Source organism: Protopterus annectens, chromosome 13.part0 (genome assembly GCF_019279795.1).
Source record: "Protopterus annectens isolate FY-2018-M chromosome 13.part0, PAN1.0, whole genome shotgun sequence".
NCBI classification, from domain to species: domain Eukaryota; kingdom Metazoa; phylum Chordata; order Ceratodontiformes; family Protopteridae; genus Protopterus; species Protopterus annectens.
In genome coordinates, this window is record NC_056747.1 from 678,678,003 (window position 1) to 678,695,502 (window position 17,500).

At 41.5% G+C, this 17,500-nt stretch overlaps 1 protein-coding gene across 1 annotated transcript in view; it reads right to left on the reverse strand.

The window, feature by feature from the left end:
• SMYD4 (SET and MYND domain containing 4) overlaps positions 1 to 17,500 on the reverse strand; it is a 192,738-nt gene that overhangs the window by 136,809 nt on the left and 38,429 nt on the right. The window contains exon 4 of the mRNA XM_044054369.1: positions 10,702 to 11,875. Coding sequence (XP_043910304.1) covers positions 10,702 to 11,875 — 1,174 coding nt within the window. The remainder of the gene's footprint in view (positions 1 to 10,701; positions 11,876 to 17,500) is intronic.

The following is a 17,500-nucleotide window of genomic DNA, read 5'->3' on the forward strand; positions in this document are numbered from 1 at the left end:
CAACGTTCAGGGCTGGGTAAGTGCACTGGATGCAATGCCGCACATTACTGATTTTCTTTTTAAATCTTCCCCTTCTCATATCGGTTATCATTTGGCTCTGTTGTTATGACCATGTTAATCCATTTTCATTCCTCATAACCAGGCAATATATGGACATGAACAGCCACTAATCCAGGAAGGCATGAAGGCTTTTCCACTTTTTGTCTCTAATCCTCCATCCTGGCTAATGTCATGCTTACTCATAGATGCAAGGACCGGTTATGCCTTCTCCAATGTGCATACATGCTTCTACACATGATTAACAAAGGCTCTTGTGTGAGCACGGCTTAGAAGAGACCAATGCAGATACAATTCATCCTGCACAACTCCTTCTCCCGTAGCTATCAGCAGTGCAGCAGAACAGAACAGGTCTCTATCCAAAGGAGAAGGCAGGCTAACAGCGATCACTCATTCCCATTCCCTTCCTCATACACTCTTCCATCATCTAACGCTAACCAGTCCTGGGTCACCCAGATCAGTCAGGACTAAAGGAGAAGGCAGGCTAACAGCGATCACTCATTCCCATTCCCTTCCTCATACACTCTTCCATCATCTAACGCTAACCAGTCCTGGGTCACCCAGATCAGTCAGGACTAAAGGAGAAGGCAGGCTAACAGCGATCACTCATTCCCATTCCCTTCCTCATACACTCTTCCATCATCTAACGCTAACCAGTCCTGGGTCACCCAGATCAGTCAGGACTAAAGGAGAAGGCAGGCTAACAGCGATCACTCATTCCCATTCCCTTCCTCATACACTCTTCCATCATCTAACGCTAACCAGTCCTGGGTCACCCAGATCAGTCAGGACTAAAGGAGAAGGCAGGCTAACAGCGATCACTCATTCCCATTCCCTTCCTCATACACTCTTCCATCATCTAACGCTAACCAGTTCTGGGTCACCCAGATCAGTCAGGACTTCATTCCTCTGCACCAGAGTTGCTGGTTCCTCAGCTATATCCTGCAGAATGCACTGCTGTCTAATCTGTAACCTGTCTAAGTTGGACAGTCAGGATTTAGAAAACCCTTCTTTTCCCTATACAGGGAGTCAGACATTCCACTTGCCCTGCCTCAAACATGGCTTGGAATAAGGCACAGCTACACAGCAGAGAGTAAAGGAGGGTGATGGAACACAAGTGAATCTCCTGCTATACTGCCCCACAATCCTATGCTGCTCTGACACACAATGATACCTCCACATATGTACCAAAAATGGATACTAATCTTCTATCATGGGATCCTCCAGACAGAAGACTCCCCCAAAAACAGAGGTGTAAGCTCTCCTGAAAAAAGAAACAACTTCTGTAGAGGGATTCCATTTTTAAGTGGGTAGATCTAGAGGGGGAAGAATGGGCGGTAAGGTGCAGTTTTTCCAATATGAGGGACAAGCAGGGAATTCTCAGGACTGCAAAAGCAGCTGCAAGTGTCAGGAAGCTGGAGGTCACATTTTATTACTCAAGAAAAATAAAATACCTGACTGGGAAAGGGACTGGTCCACTGTGGGATGAGCATGAAGAACTGGTGAGGGGTCTTAAATAAAAAGCACATATGATTACATTTTCAAAATTGCTACCCATCCATCAAATAGGTTAGAAAGAAGGTGCTTCACATGGGGGGGGGGGGGGGTCAGTGGATGACTGAACAATGGTAACAAAGCTCAGAACATGCTTTTTTTGAGCGGAGGGAACTGGGGATCTAAGCAGAGCAAAGAAGCCAAGAATGGTACATTTGTCTTTTTGGATTTTCACGGTTAGGTGTCGCCACAGCGTTACTCTGGTCCGCTAATGATTGGCAGTCGATTTTTATGGTGCCGAGTTGCCAGCCCGACGCCCAACCTTCAACGAAGGTACGCCCATTCACGCATGTCTTTCGGAGGCCACTCGACCGCAGAGAGGACTTGCAGACTCCACACAGAAGGCACTCCAGCCGAGAATCGAATAGGAGAACCTCTTGTTGTGAGGCAACAACACTACCGCTGTACCACCGTGCTAGACAAGAATGGTATAATGAACATTATTTCTGCAGTGAGAGAAGCAGGATTCTATGTTACAGACGTAATTGTTTAACTAGCGAGCATTTAAATTAGCCAATCAGGGACAAACAGAACAACATCAAAAAGATCTTGACTTCTCCCCTCAAAACAACAGAGTAGCCACTGATGTAACATCAACAGTAGGAACAATATTAGAAGAGTCACCATAAATGAGTCAAACTGACAAGAAAGTAGGCAAAAAATAGTGGCATTGAATAAAGAATGAAATTCCAATACCATGTACTGAAAAAAAAAAACAGTTCAGTATTTAAAAATAAGGAGGAAGAAAATTTACCATGTCGAACAGAAATGCCCACAGCAAGTCTTCCAAGAACTGTAGGATGAATACCATCACTTCCCATTGCATTGTGGACCTTTAGGTTTGGGAGGTCTTTTCAGGGCTTCGTTTTTTTTCAACCCACTTATTGTACTAACTATACAAGTCAAGTCGAAGAAGACAAATACATTACCTCTTTACAAAAGAAAGGTAATACCAAAGCTGGAATCCACCAATCTGCACAAATTCACAGCACAAAGACAATTCCAGACATAAATTAATTAATTCAGATTAACTGAAGTACCAGTCTGCTATGTAAATGTTAATGAGTTTTTTAACTGGGGTAACCAGGATGCTAGCTCAGAAGTGGCTGTGGACACAGACTACTTGGGGCTTTGAACAACATCTGGCAGAGAAGTCCAAAATAGGTTATTGAACAATGCACGAAGACATGATACTGGGTCCCAGGGTGGCTGGCTAAAAAGAAGGGTAGGCATGGCAAAGGAAAATGGAGTTCACTGAGATGAAAGAACAGTAATAGGCAGGTCAGCACAGAGATCACTACTGAGAACTACTCTTTGTATGCATACTTTTCACTGGAGAAAGGTGTAATTGGAAGTGTCTACTCTAAAAGTGACCCACTCTGGGGACAGTGTCAGGTCGGGAGTTTGTCTGGGGCAGCACACCTGTCAAAAAGAGTAATGCGGGTGTCCTAAGGTGAGCTCAGGGAGGACAGAAATCTCATGTGGAGCAGAAGGGCAAAAGCTCACTTCATCTTGATTTTCAGTATGAATACAGACCATGAACACAGGGCCTCACAATCCTTCTGGCTTTTTGTGTTTTAAGCAGAAGGTGTCAGAAAACTTACCACAGGGATAACTGGCCTGTGGCAGCCAAGTGTTCGCACTGACATTGCTTTTTGATCCTTCAGTGTCGGCTCTTCCTATCACTATGAAGCAGAATTCACCAAGTGTTGGACTGTTCACTAACTAATAGGGAATATGAGCAGGGATTAGACTGTCATTAGACATATTAGTTTTACCCTACTTATGATGTGTTGTTATGATCCTGCTCAGTATGAGAGGAACCACAGGTTCAGACATCTGGTGTGTGTGCTTGGCTGAGGAGCCAATGGTGTGAAGCTACCAACTGTGGGATTATGACTGAATGCATCTAAGTCAGAATCCCACCTAAACATAATACCACAGTGCAGCAGATCTCCAGATGGATAGGGATAGCTGGCCGCAAGGTCAGCGAGGAGTGCCGCTCATCACTGGGTCGGAGAGCAGATGGAAGGTGGCCACCTCTCTCCAGCAGTGCTCCGCACGCTCATGGGAAACCTGGTGCTAAATCATTCCTAGATGAGCCGATACACCAAAAAAAGGCAAGGAAGTGATGAGACCAGATATGGCAAGTCTAGGCGAATGATCGAACACATGTAGCTTAAATTCAATGCAAAGATAAGCATTACTTTATATCATAGTTGCTTGAATGCAGAATGAGTCAAATAGTGCATCAAAGCTGCTCTTTAAGTGTACTCAGCATTAAAAATTCCAACCCTCCCTCCCTTCACTCACATTTCCTCCATCCACATCATGCTCTCTCAAATGCTTCAGTAAATTCACTCTCCACAATCCATTATGGCAGTCCACTCCAACAGTCCATGAACCTCACTGGAAAGAAAGTATTTTTCACTTCTTCAGGGAGTGGCTGGTACATACCATATGCTATTTGTGGCGCCCTCTTCCCTCCCCTATCGTTCTGGTTGACAGTACCTCATTCACTTCAACTTGACATAACATCCTGCATTCATATTATGAACCTTATCACTTTGATCCTTCAATGTCGGCTCTTCCTATCACTGTGAAGCAGAATTCACCAAGAGCTCAAGTCCTACCTTACCAATAGGCAACAGGCAGTTCTCTGGGAAAATAATATATCATCCCTCCTGCCAGTCACACTCTGAGTCCCTCAGGGCTCTATTCTAGGCCCACTTCTCTTCTCGCTGTTTATCAACGACCTCCATGTAGCCATTCCACAGGCCACCTGCATTCAATACGCAGATGATTCGACACTTGTATGCTCAGCAAACTCTCCTACTGATCTACTTTCACTTACTCAGAATGTTTTCAACATAGTTGAAACATGGTTCACAAAACGTTGCCTCCTGCTCAGTGCTACAATAACTAAACTCCTTCTCTTCATACCCACCAGTATATCCTCCCCCATAGATTTCTCCGTCATCTCCAATAATGGCACAATTATATACCCTGATTCTACCACTAAATTGCTAGGTATTACTATTGACAATAACCTTACATTTGATAACCACATAAATAACTCCATAAAAACTGTCAATAGAAAAATAGGCAGCTTATATAGAATTAAACCTTTCCTAACACCAATAGCCAGAACTAAGATTGCACACTCCCATTTAATTTCAACTCTTCTGTATGCCTCACCAATATACACTAATCTAAAGAACAATAGTCTCATCAAACTAGCTATTTCCTATAATAACATAGCCAGATTTGCCACTGGCAATCCTTTTAGAACTCGCCACTGTCTGAATCTAATGCAGCTAGGCTGGCTTGAATTTCAAAACCAATTGAAACTCTCCCAACTCACCATTGCCCACAAGATATTGTATAAACCTAACAGCACCCCTATACTTTCCAATCTCATAATCCCCTATAAAAATCTAAATTCTCTTTGCTCTTCCAGCAAACTTCTTGCTAGCATAAGCAAGTCTTACAATATGGCTGGGGATTCTACCTACTGCCTAATGACCTAACTTGAATTTCTTCACTACCTCTCTTTAAACAAAACCTCAAAAGACACCTGAAAACACATTGGTTATGCCCCTGCAGCAACCCTGACTAATCTTCTCCTTCACTATAGCTATTTCTCCTTTTGAACCTCTACTTATTTCACTCTCATTGAAGTAGGACTGTTGCGGCTTAATATAATTCAACATACTAGGATAATCTATCCTGCTTGATGCTCTGCAAGTTTCTATCCTGTTTGATATACTAATGGGCTACATGCATCTTACTGTATATTGAATTATCCTGTACATTTTTGTCACCCGACTACTGTAAATACCTACTTTACTTTATTAATACTACTGTATTTTTTTAGTAATCTTATTTTTTCCTGTCTTTTAATAATCTTCTGTCTGAAATCAGTTCATTTACTATGTATTACTATTGATTTTTTAATTTGTAATTTTTAATTTGTTATATTTCAATTTTTTGTTGCCAATGGAGCTTTTCTCCCCGGGCCTCTACTGAAAATGGAAATATATCCAGTTAGACTAGCCCGGTTAACAAATGTAAAATAAAATAAAATAAATAAAAAATTATCATACCGATGGAAAGTAGCGCCAGCTGGTCAATACCCTTTCCCCTTCACCATATACAGCCTTTAGAAGCACTCCTCTAGATTCCTTCCAGTGGTCTGACCCCTATTCCTTATATGAACTGCAACCAGTACTCAAGGTGTGGCCTGATAAAGACCCAGTACACCAGAAGGATTACCTCTTTGGTTTTGGAGTCAAGCCCTTTGAGCAAACATCCTACCATTCTTTACACAGCTGCCACAGCCCCCTCACTCTGTTCCTGGTGGCAAAATACTAATGTGATCAACAATTCTAGATCCCTTTTCTGCTCTGTTTTATCAGTTTCACATCTCAAACCGATACTTAAAACAGGGGTCTTGTGTCACAAATGTAGTACTGTGAATTTGTCTGCACTAAACCTCAAGACCACCTGGTCACCCAAGCCTTATTAAATCTTTCAATACACTCTGCACTCATCCTTCACTGCTGTACTTATTTTTTGTATCGTCAAGTTAATTCTCTTCTCTTGTTCACAGGTGCATAGGTACTTACAAGGCTAATGATTTGTGGGGAGCTTAAGAAGCCTAGCCTTATATTTCTATGGCAGTTTTTAGCACTTATATTTTGTGTACAAATAGGAAGAAGAAGTACATGTTGTCTTTATGCATAAGGGACAATGGTGCTAAACTAGGGGATGAATTTGCAGTTATCCATCTATTCAGCCAAATTAGATTTGAAAACATTAAGAAAAAAGTTTTTGCTCTATGCAGACAGGAAGTCAGTTCCATACAAGACAAATTGTCGGTGATACATGTCTGTCCCTCCAACATGTTCATTTTTATTGCGGAAGAGAATGAGAACCCCAAGTAGGTGCTTATGCCACCACTGGACTTGCAAATGTGTAATAAAATAGGACACAACAGGGTCTGTTGAGGCTCTATAGGCGAGTCAGAAAATACCTTTTAGTAGCATGTATTATACCAAGAAGAGGGACAAGGCTTTGAGATGGTCCACACAGGTTTTATGGTTAAGACCCTTGTTTTTCCAAATGAGGAAGCACAGTGGTTATTCCAATTGTGACAAGTGTTTGGACAAGTACATAGCAAAAGGGGCAGTATACTCAATGATAGCCTAATAAATGCCAAGTACAGTGGCATGATTACATCCCTGTACCTGGAGACCATACCTTTAAATATAAGCTCTGCAATAAAAAGGACTTTACCACATATCTGCTGTTGTAAGAATCAAACAACAGTTCATTGCTGATAAAGATTTCCAAATCCCTGACGATGAGATCAATTTTCAGGAGTGTGTCAATTATGTGATAGTTACAAGGAAGTCATGCTTGCTGAAGGATACAATTATACATGTCTTAGCATTTAGTTTCAGTCGATGGTTTTGACAATTACTATTTGTTTGGGACAGGTCCTCTTGAAGGATCATGGTGTCCTCTAGGGAGTTTATGATGGCACCACAAACCTCTAGATAAGTCTGAAATGAGAACCCTAAAGAGTACTTTACTGAGGATCGATGACTGCAGTACTCCACTAATTACCTCCATTACTCCTGGTATTATGCATCTCACCACAGCCTCTGTGTCCTTCCTTTCAGCTACAAAGCAGCCATGTTCCCGAGAGACTGCCCCTTCTCTAAACTCTCCTAGTTTTCCTAGCAGCATCCTAAGCAGGACCAAGTCAAAAATTCCTAATGTAATCCAGGTAAACAACATCTATTCAGATGCACCTGTCAAGGTCTCGTAATCCTGCCATAAAATTAAATCAGGTTCAACTGGCAGCTCTTTCTAGCCATGAATTTGCATAAATTACTATTATAAAGACCTTCTGGGAAAGAAGCATCTTTCCTGCAGGGTTCTTTCCATGACTTCCTTGTCATTGCTTGTAACCTGACAGGTCGGTAGTTAACTGGATTTCTCCTGTTTACTATCCCCTTCTACAAACATAACACTCTTGCACTCTTCTACTTCTGAAGCACCTCACACTGGCCACTGACCTGCTGAAGATCTCCTTCATAGACCTGCCAGCACACTAGCCAGATTCCTGATGACCCTGTGAGAGGCCAAGTAGTTTAGATAAGTCTTACTCTCCCTTAAGATAAGCAATTCCCCTTCCACCTTCTTCAGCTTCATCCTGGAACATCTCCATAGCTCTCCTCACTCTTCCCTTCCTTCCTCACAACATGGCAACCCATCCTTCCCTTCTTTCATGAAAAATGAAACCATTTGTTATTCAACACAGCTACTTTCTCCTGCACCCTAAATGACCAAAGAATGCACACAGGAGATAAAACTCCAACAGAAGAGCACAGAACCGAAGCACCAACATGAAATGAGGAAAATACTAGTGAGCACAGCGCTTGCACCAGACTCCTAGGAAGAGACACCTCAATCACAAAGCAAGAAGTTATTGTCTTTATGTATAGACAGTTGGAGAGATCCCACTTGGAGAAACAGGTGCAATACTGAAGGCTTCATCATTCTAAAGGCATGTGTACAGGACAGAGTCACTTCACAAGAGCTAAACAAAACTGGCACGTACACCACAAACCATGCAAATAAAGAGATAGACTACAACAGCTAACATATATAACTTAAGAAGGTAAAGCAGGTACATAACATGGATATTTAACTTTCTCAGGGATTTCAAAACAGTTCAGATTGCCACTACCTTCCGACAACAGAATGCATGAGAACATACATTCACTCATTCTGCGATACCGACTTTGAATCATTCAAGGTCACAGGGTAGCACCTGCCTATCATGGCAAGTAACTGGTTAAAAGAGTAAACCAATTATCTACCATTTAATGTTCAAATCCTATGTGTGCACACATGCATGCACACCTACAGAGGCTTATCAATTTAGGGATGTGGGAAGAAATCAGAAACTCCAGTAAAAACCCATGTAGACACAAGTAGGACATATGAATCACTCAAAATGCACTCTGTCTAGAAAAATGAAACAGAAAATCAAGTGTTGTGTGATATCACTGTTAACTATAGCACTATTGTAATGCCCTTAATGAGAACAAAATGACCCAATTTGAAGATACAGGGTAAATGACTCGGAGACAAGACGAAGTACCATTTCACAGAAAAAGTGATAGATGATTACAACACCCTACATGAAAAAAAGTAGTACAGTTAAAGGAAATAAAAGTACTGAAGAACTTGTGATGCTAATGCAAGACAATTCCTATGGAAGGTGAAATAAAAAAAAAATATTACTTAAGCAGGATAGCCACCTTATCCAGCAGGCCTTTCTGCCATCAAAATATTATCCTGTGCCTAAAGAATATAAATGTATATTAAATACAACTTTCAGTTCTGTCACCAATGTTTTAAACGGGAGGAAATTACCTCTAGAATGACCTCAGAGTCAGTAAAAAAGTTTCTTAATATAGGCAACTACCCATTTACCTTTTATCAGTATCATGAAGGAAGTTAACTGCTAGAGTAGAGAAAACGCATCACATTTCTCCCCACAATACTCGACTACAGTGTGCTCCACTACAGAGACGAACCATGACTGTCAATGGCAAGAATTCGCTAAAAGATAAGGAAGCTGCACAGAGCAGCATGGGAATACATTGCTTTATCCAAAACACAAGTGTACAAACCAGACAAATTCAAGTGCAGTGCTTCAGAAGACATGATCTGCCCTTTTAAAACTGACCAAAAAGGAAATAGGCATACACTTGATGTTTGTGAAAAATGTATTATCAGCTTTTTGTGCAAGTAAAGGTAATCTCAGAGATGAAGATGATTATATAGTAAGTTGCAGGGGTGGGGAATATAAGGGCTCATCTACCACATACATTTTTCAGACACATATTCAGCAGTAGTCTAGTTCACTGGCAATTTTACACAGTTTTGTACAGACACATATTAGGAGATGCAGTCAGAGCAGATGGTTTATGGTATACAACACTCTAATGCTAGCATTTAGAAAGAAGCATGGATTATCAGATAATGGATAGGAGGAAACTGGATCAAATGTCCACATGGATATCTACACATTTATTCCTTGTGAGACAGTAACTAAAATTCTGTCAAGGTACTGTTGCAAAATTACATTTCATAGCTTCACAGTTAAGTACTTGGCTAGCTGCCCTTGTGGGCCATTTTAAGCATGGCCAATTTCCAAAAATGTGAGAATCGAACCCTGTACTCTGTGTGTCTGTGAGGTAAACACCTTAACCATTACGCCAACCCCTATATTTCTATTGCCATAATATTTCAAGTGGAAAAAAAAAATTCAAAGTTAATGGCAGATATAACACAATGTTGAAATGTGGATGCATCAGAGACAATGTCTGGGAGCCTTTTTTCCACCCTTTTGTACACTAACAGTAGTAAATGCAGGGAATATTCTATTCTGTGTGGCTGATAAAATGTTAGAGTTTAACCAAGAAACAAGTACAAGTCAAACACACAGAAGCTTAAGAAAACAATGTGCAGTCAGATAACATCATGGCATATTATGTAGCAGAGCTTTAAAATTAAGCACATATAAGCATAGTAGTTCTTACATGCAAATAATACTATTCGAGTGTGAATATGGATAGTGTAGTGCTATGAAAACAAAGAATTAAGCATGTTATTGCGAAAATGTTTACATGATGCCAACTTACCAAACCAATGGCCAAAGTAAAAGGGAAGAAAAGTAAATAGCAGATACAAACTACTCCAGTCCTTCCATTTTGTTTAAAAAACTTAAAAAAATAGAGATTTGGTAACACTTTGTGTTGGCTCTACACAATTTCACAAGAGCTGTCTAGGCATGTATGCTACACCCACAAGGTTCTGAAAGGTAAGGCCTCATCGCTGAGGCACCAAACTAGTGACAAGACAGACTACTGTCAATAAGGACGTCCAGCAGCATATAGTACATGGAAAATAAAATACATAAAATATAAAATTAAATAAGACATGACTGCTAACATTGTTCTAATTACTATAAATGATCTGGAAAGTAGTTTAGAAATACATACTGACCTGTATCTCTAATTGCAGTTATGGCCTGAGCATTACAATGAAGCTGGAATAAATGTCTCAGTACTGTTGTTCCCATGATTTTAAGGTCTAAGGACCCATCAGTTTCTCCCTTATCCCCTCCCTTGTTTGCAGAACAGTCTTTATCCGCAGTGCTCAAAGTTGGAATGCTTGGACCCTGCTGTACTCTTTGCAGTTGTTTGCAAATGGCAGCTACTGTCATACCACAGAGGAACCTATGCTCTGGCAGGTGCTTTTCAGTATGAGTCAATAGGTGGTAAATGGCCAAATAAGAGCTGTGGTAGGATCCAGTGACATCACACCCCAGAATGGGAATGTCCTGCTGCTGCCCATTCTGTTCTTCACTTCCTTCTAGGATATTCGAAATTAGTCTGGACTGGTTCTGAGAAGGTCCTCCCTGCAGCATTTGTTGCTCCCTACTATACCACTGCTTGTGGGTCTCCTTGACTTTCTTAAAACCTGCAGTCAGCACAGTCCTCAAAGCTACATGAGAAAAGACACCCAGTGCAATAAGAAGACTTCCCATGGTGCATTCTGTCTTGTGGTACACATTCCAAGCTTGTTCCCTACATTCTTCACTACAGTACCTTGTGAAGCAACATCCCAGACAGGTAACGGGAGACAAGGTTCTTTCCAGGCAGTGATGACAGCATAGGTCCTCATTATTAATGGATGTGTCCCACATCTCTTTAGAATCTTTGGGATTCACCTGCAACCACTTCCTCTCTGCTGGAATAAGTACACTCACAAATGCCTCCTCAACAATCAAAGAATCTCCTGCATTTATGTCCATCTCTGCTAAAAGATGTCTCCCTTTGGAAGTACTAAAATGTAGCTTTATGACAGCAGAGGCACAAGGTACTCTAGGATTTATCTCACAAGGCTTAGTAGCATTTGTTTTTTCCCTCATCAAAGTAGATGCCCCATCTTCAGCACTATAGTGCAAGTCAGTTTTTATATTTCTGTGACTTTGAGTAACACTGTTTGGAAGCTCAGGATGGTTGCCAGTCCTTTTTCTTAAGTCACTAGCAATCGTTGTGGTTTTGTCCAGCTTACTGAGGTGTTGAAGGCATTCATTTCTACGGACCAAGATCTTCTGTTCCAGACGTTTTGGGTACCCATGGCTCAAAGCTTGCTGGATGTCTCCTAGGCATTTCTGACACCAAAATAGAATAATTATTCTCAAAACAACACTACATTTTGTCACCATTTATTTAATAGCATTTTAAAGCTCTGCATTTTATAATAAGGCTTTCTACTATGAAGCTTGTTTCACTTCAGAAAATGATTTTTCCTCCCAGATGAAAATCAGAAAAAGCTGTTTCCACCATTAGCCACTAGCATTCTACTCAGCGGTAATAGCAGATCTCTAAGCTAATACTAAACCGAACAGGTGAACCTTTTAAATGAGATTGTTGGCAAATAAGGCAAAAATACCCCCTCCCACTAGTCAGCAGTTATCATAGAGGACTACAGCTCTGATTTGTTAATGAGCTACTGCCCTTACCAAGGGTACAGAGTTTGAATCTTTCCATCTTCATTTACATACTGTGTGACCTTGAGCAAATCACTTAACCAGGCAGTTTTCTAGGGCAACTGAGAATTTGGACTAGGCTCCTTAATGGTCTCCCGGAGTGCATGCCCAGTAACTTATTCAGAGGGGTACAATAGCTATTACTGGTGGTACAGAAGGGATAAAACCTGAACAACCACCCAGGTGAGCAAAGCTCAGTTATGGCTTTGGCGCTTGAAAGTGATGTCATAGGAAAACTTGTGGTAATTTAAAGAGCCCCCAGGGAGCAGGCTTTCATCCCACTAGCCACTGCTTGGTTAGAGCCTTCTTTAGCAAGTGTACAGGAACAAATTTCCAGAAACTGAAAGGAGCAGTGGGTCCCTGCAATTAAATTCGTAGCTCATCCCCCCGCCCAGTGGGTGGAGACAGGATTATTAAAAAAAAAACGTCATCAGTTGCCAGAATGCCAGTGAGGGCACAAGAAACCATTATGGCTGCATGTAGGACAACCTCACCCTGTATAGTACTGGGGCATTATCCTGTGCACAAAGGAATGAATGGACTAAAAGTCTGACTGGGGACAACGTGATAATCTGCAGGCATGAGGGCAAAAATGATACAGAAAAAAGAACATTTAGCAGTAGGTAACATGAGACACTAGTCTGAACAGCTGCACTCAAGCACAGTTTACCTTACAGCATAGCCTTACTATTTATGTAAGTGTGAGTGTGTGTGTGTGTGTGTGTGTGTGTGTGTGTGTGTGTGTGTGAGTGTGAGTGTGAGTGTGAGTGAGTGTGAGTGAGTGAGTGAGTGAGTGAGTGAGTGAGTGAGTGAGTGAGTGAGTGAGTGAGTGTGAGTGAGTGAGTGAGTGAGTGTGAGTGAGTGAGTGAGTGAGTGAGTGTGAGTGAGTGAGTGAGTGAGTGTGAGTGAGTGAGTGAGTGAGTGAGTGAGTGAGTGAGTGTGAGTGAGTGAGTGAGTGAGTGAGTGAGTGAGTGAGTGAGTGAGTGTGAGTGTGAGTGTGAGTGAGTGAGTGAGTGAGTGAGTGAGTGAGTGAGTGAGTGAGTGAGTGAGTGAGTGAGTGAGTGAGTGTGAGTGTGAGTGTGTGTTGCAATGCAGTGAATTCTAATAAGGTAACTGAAGTTGGTGCTGGAAATGTTGACAGGGTTAAACCTGGAAAACTATCTGTAGGAAGTTCCCAGGCAATTACATTTTGTGTCTGTCTCTGTGTCACATGTCCATTCAGGTACAGATACAGGAATTAGAAGAAGCTCAGTATAGTAAGAGGGTGGAAAAAGGAGGAGAGGTTATGTCCCTAAACAGAGGATTTGAGGGTTGCTGCTAGGAGCCTCTTTCAAAGCTACACAGAGAAAAGAGAGTGTGGGTGTTACGAAATCAGCAGGAGAGTAAAAGTCAGAATAAGACTGCATAGTCAATCCCTGCATTGTTCTGGAAAACAGATTCATAGAATCATAGAAAATTTAAAAGCAACAGGATCATGTGGTCATTTATGTCTTGCAAGTATCCACTCTTAGACTTCATCTTCTTTTTCACGGAGACAGAGGCCAGTCACAGGTCCACAGCTTCACAGGAGATTACTAGGCTTACTGCTTAAGCACCCTTACAAGCCTAGCCAATATATAACCCAATTTTATCCAATATATGGGCAATGCTAGGGGTGAATTTGTAAATAATCATCTAACTGTCCAACTCCTTTTTAAAGGAAGATAATGTGTCACATTGATAGACACAGAGTAAAGTTTGTTCCAGAACATGTAGTTGTTGCATGATGACTCCATTTCTCCACTGTGATTTGCTTATTTGTTGAAGCAGGTTCAGGTTTTTGGTCCTAGTATTCACTGCTCTGCTTGATTTGTGAAGATGCAAGGGATCTTAAACTGCTGGATCCCTAATGGTCAAAAAAGCAAGGCAGAAATCGCCCCTAAGGAGTCTATAGAACACTGAATACAGGGACAGAGCCTCTGGTCTCTACTGGTAGCTCAGAGCTTTTAAGCCAGTGATTTTTTTCCCCCGATGATGGGCCTCAGCTGTGCAGCATACAGAGGAATTAGGACTTATTTGGATCTAAAGGAGGTACCCTTGCAATCAGCTGCACCAGACAAAAGGATTTCCTTACTACTATTACAACATGATGATCAAAGGAGAGGGAATTATCCACCCATGTTCCAAGGTTTCTCACAATATCTTCATTTTGGAGTGGGGTATTGTCTATACTATAAGCTGAGTGAAAGGATCATTTACCAAATGTGATAATACTGCACTTTTTAGTATTAATTTTAACCATTTTGTGTGCACTAGCTATTAACATGTAAACGTTTAAGGTGTTGCCTCTGCATGTCAGAAGGAATTTAAGGAAAACACCCAGTTTACAATAACCTGCAAACCTGATTGACCAGGGATCCCTGTTTTCTATGCGGAAATCAAAGTAGTACATGTTGAATAGCAGAGGTCCCAGCATAGATCCCAGAGAAACCCCACTGGTTATCTTCATACTCTCTGAGGATCCACCTACCACCCTCAATGTATGGGTTCTGTCCCTTAGCTTATTTGTTATCCACCTAACTACACTGTGGTCAACTTGGAGTGGATTTAACTTATTAATTATGTTAGCATGTGGTAGGACATCAGATGTTTTGGCAAGATCAATATATGCTGTACAGACAGCATAACCACTATCCACAGCTTGTGTTACCCTCTCAAAAAAAGTTTACCAGATTCATCAGACAGGATCTACTCTCATGCTGTGGGTCAAATCTTGTAAGATAAGATTTTTTATATATATAGTTTATTAGGTCAGTTATGACCTTTTCAATGGCCTTGTAAATGAGGCTCATCAGGCTAATGGGTATATAATTTCCTGGGTCTGTGGTGGCATCACAACTTCTGTGTGCCATACCTCTGGGACATATAATCAAGGAATTTTTGGACATAATCTGCATGTGGGTACAGGTATCTCAGTTTACCAGCATGATGGAGCTCCTGTGTATCTGAAGATCATCCAGTAAATTTAGGAATCAAGGCATTCCTGTAACATGCTATGATCTAATAGTTGGCTTTATTTAGTGTGATTTGTATGGAAATAAGTTTGGTTTCTGGGTCCCTAGGAATCTGCCATGATGTAATGCGGTCAACAAATATGGATACTCAAGCACGGTTCCCATTGGGTCTAAAGACGTGATAGATGCAAAACCTTTGTAAATCAGGGAGTGTTTTCTGCACTTTAAACCAGGTTTCAGTAATAATACAGCACATGAATGTGTTCCAAATGCAGGACAATCTCATGGTCAGGCAATTTGTTATTCAGACTCATAGCACTGCAGTGCCACTTTGATATTAAGTGCCTGACTTGCTTTGTTTTTACTTTGGGAGATCAATTAGCTGCATTGTGCCTAAAAATGTACCAAGGGTGCAAAAGGTTTAACCTGTACATGGAAGCCTTGGAATGAGAGGTGCAAGGTCCTCTTAGTGAAGCAAGTAGGGCTGTGCTGAAACTCATCCCAAGCTGACACATACTGTATCCCCCCTGAATGACAGCAAATAGCAACATCACTGGCTTAACAAACTTGCCTTTCGTGCTCGAAGATCATAAGCCTCTGAGCTCTAGTCCCACCCCAAGCAATTGGATTCATTTTCAAACTGTTGACACCGCAGAGCATAATTAGGGGATGCTGCACTCCTGAATCTGCCATCCTTCAGTTGAAACATTAAACTGACTACCCATTTCCTTGAGTTGGTGGGAGATAAGTTATTTTATAAGATCCCATGAGACATATAGAAAATAGGAGGAGAAGTAACACATGCCCTCACCAAAATTCCCCTTCTATTATAAATATCATCTCTGGATCCCCTGAAAAGAGGCTACTAACCTAGTGAGACTAACCCAGTCACAAAGGATAAATAAATAAATAAATTTATTCAGCCAGCTGTTGAGGGTGGCCGCGTTTAGCATTGCCGCCTCACAGCAAGAGGTTCTCCAGTTCAATCATCAGCTGGGGTGCCTTCCGTGCAGAGTCTGCATGTCCTCCCTGTGGTTGCATGGGCTTCCTCCTGGTGCTCCAGTCTCCTCCCATATCCCAAAGACATACTGTAGGTGGACTGGATACTCTAAATTGGCCCTAGGCAAGGGTGCATACGTGTGTGTATCTTCTGTGGAAGGTTGGGCGCCAGGCCGGCAACTCGACACCATAAAAGTCCACTGCCAATTATGAGCGGACAGGTGATCCGCTGTGGCAACCCCTGACCTGGAAAAAGCCAGAAGAAGAAGAAGATTCAGCCAGCTGTTGAAACCAATCATCTTTTTTATACTTCAGCATCCTGCTTGGAGAAGAAAGGATTCTGCTCAGTACCAGCCTTTCCTGCATACATGACATGTATGCAGAGCTCGGAAATGTCTCTGCATATCTCGCAGGGTTTTGCATGCCAGGTTGTTACACGCACAGGGACCACCACCATATCGTAGTCATACTTGTTTGTGCAAAGATCTTGGAGGCCCTTGAAATGTCAGAGATCTGGGCACCTGAAAGACAACTCACAGCCACTCTATTTTTGTCAAGTCTTGTGAGATTAGAGTCTGTGCCCGAGTATGGAGTCACCAATCAACAGTAGAATTTTGTTAGCAGTTGGCTTGGGTTGTGTGTACTGAGTTTGGGGTGAGTTTTTGCCTGTTGACTCTCAACTATGGATGTGGTAGCATGTGTTGTAAAGAATGATTTCCACCGTGTCATAGTTTTGCTGGACCTTGGAGACACAGGCAACAACATTTTTATAATATCAGCATAAGATAATTTCTCTAGGTATTTGTGTGGCGTACTGTGCTAATGTCTGTTGCTCGCAGACTGTGTTCATATGTGACAGTGAAGTCTCCATCTTAAATATTTACATATCTCACAGATAGTGAGTGATGAGGTAAGTGATGAGGTAAGTAATATTCACAGACTGTGAGTGTCAGGCACTTTACACTGTCTCAGTATAACAGGTGTTACGAGGCTGGAAAATGAGGAAAGACAAGCTGCCTGACTTTCCATTTAGTACGAGTGAAGAAATATGAGATATAAAGACTTAGCTGTATGGTGTTTCACCTGCTTGAATACCACTTTTATTTAATAAAATATTAGAAGTGCAATATAATAAATACAAGTACAATAAAATGTTTTCAGTATAGTAAAATAAATATTGGTAGGACTCTAAGGTAGAAACAAATGAAGTTATTTAATTTGGTCCTGAAGCAAGAAGTAGCACCTTAGCACTGAC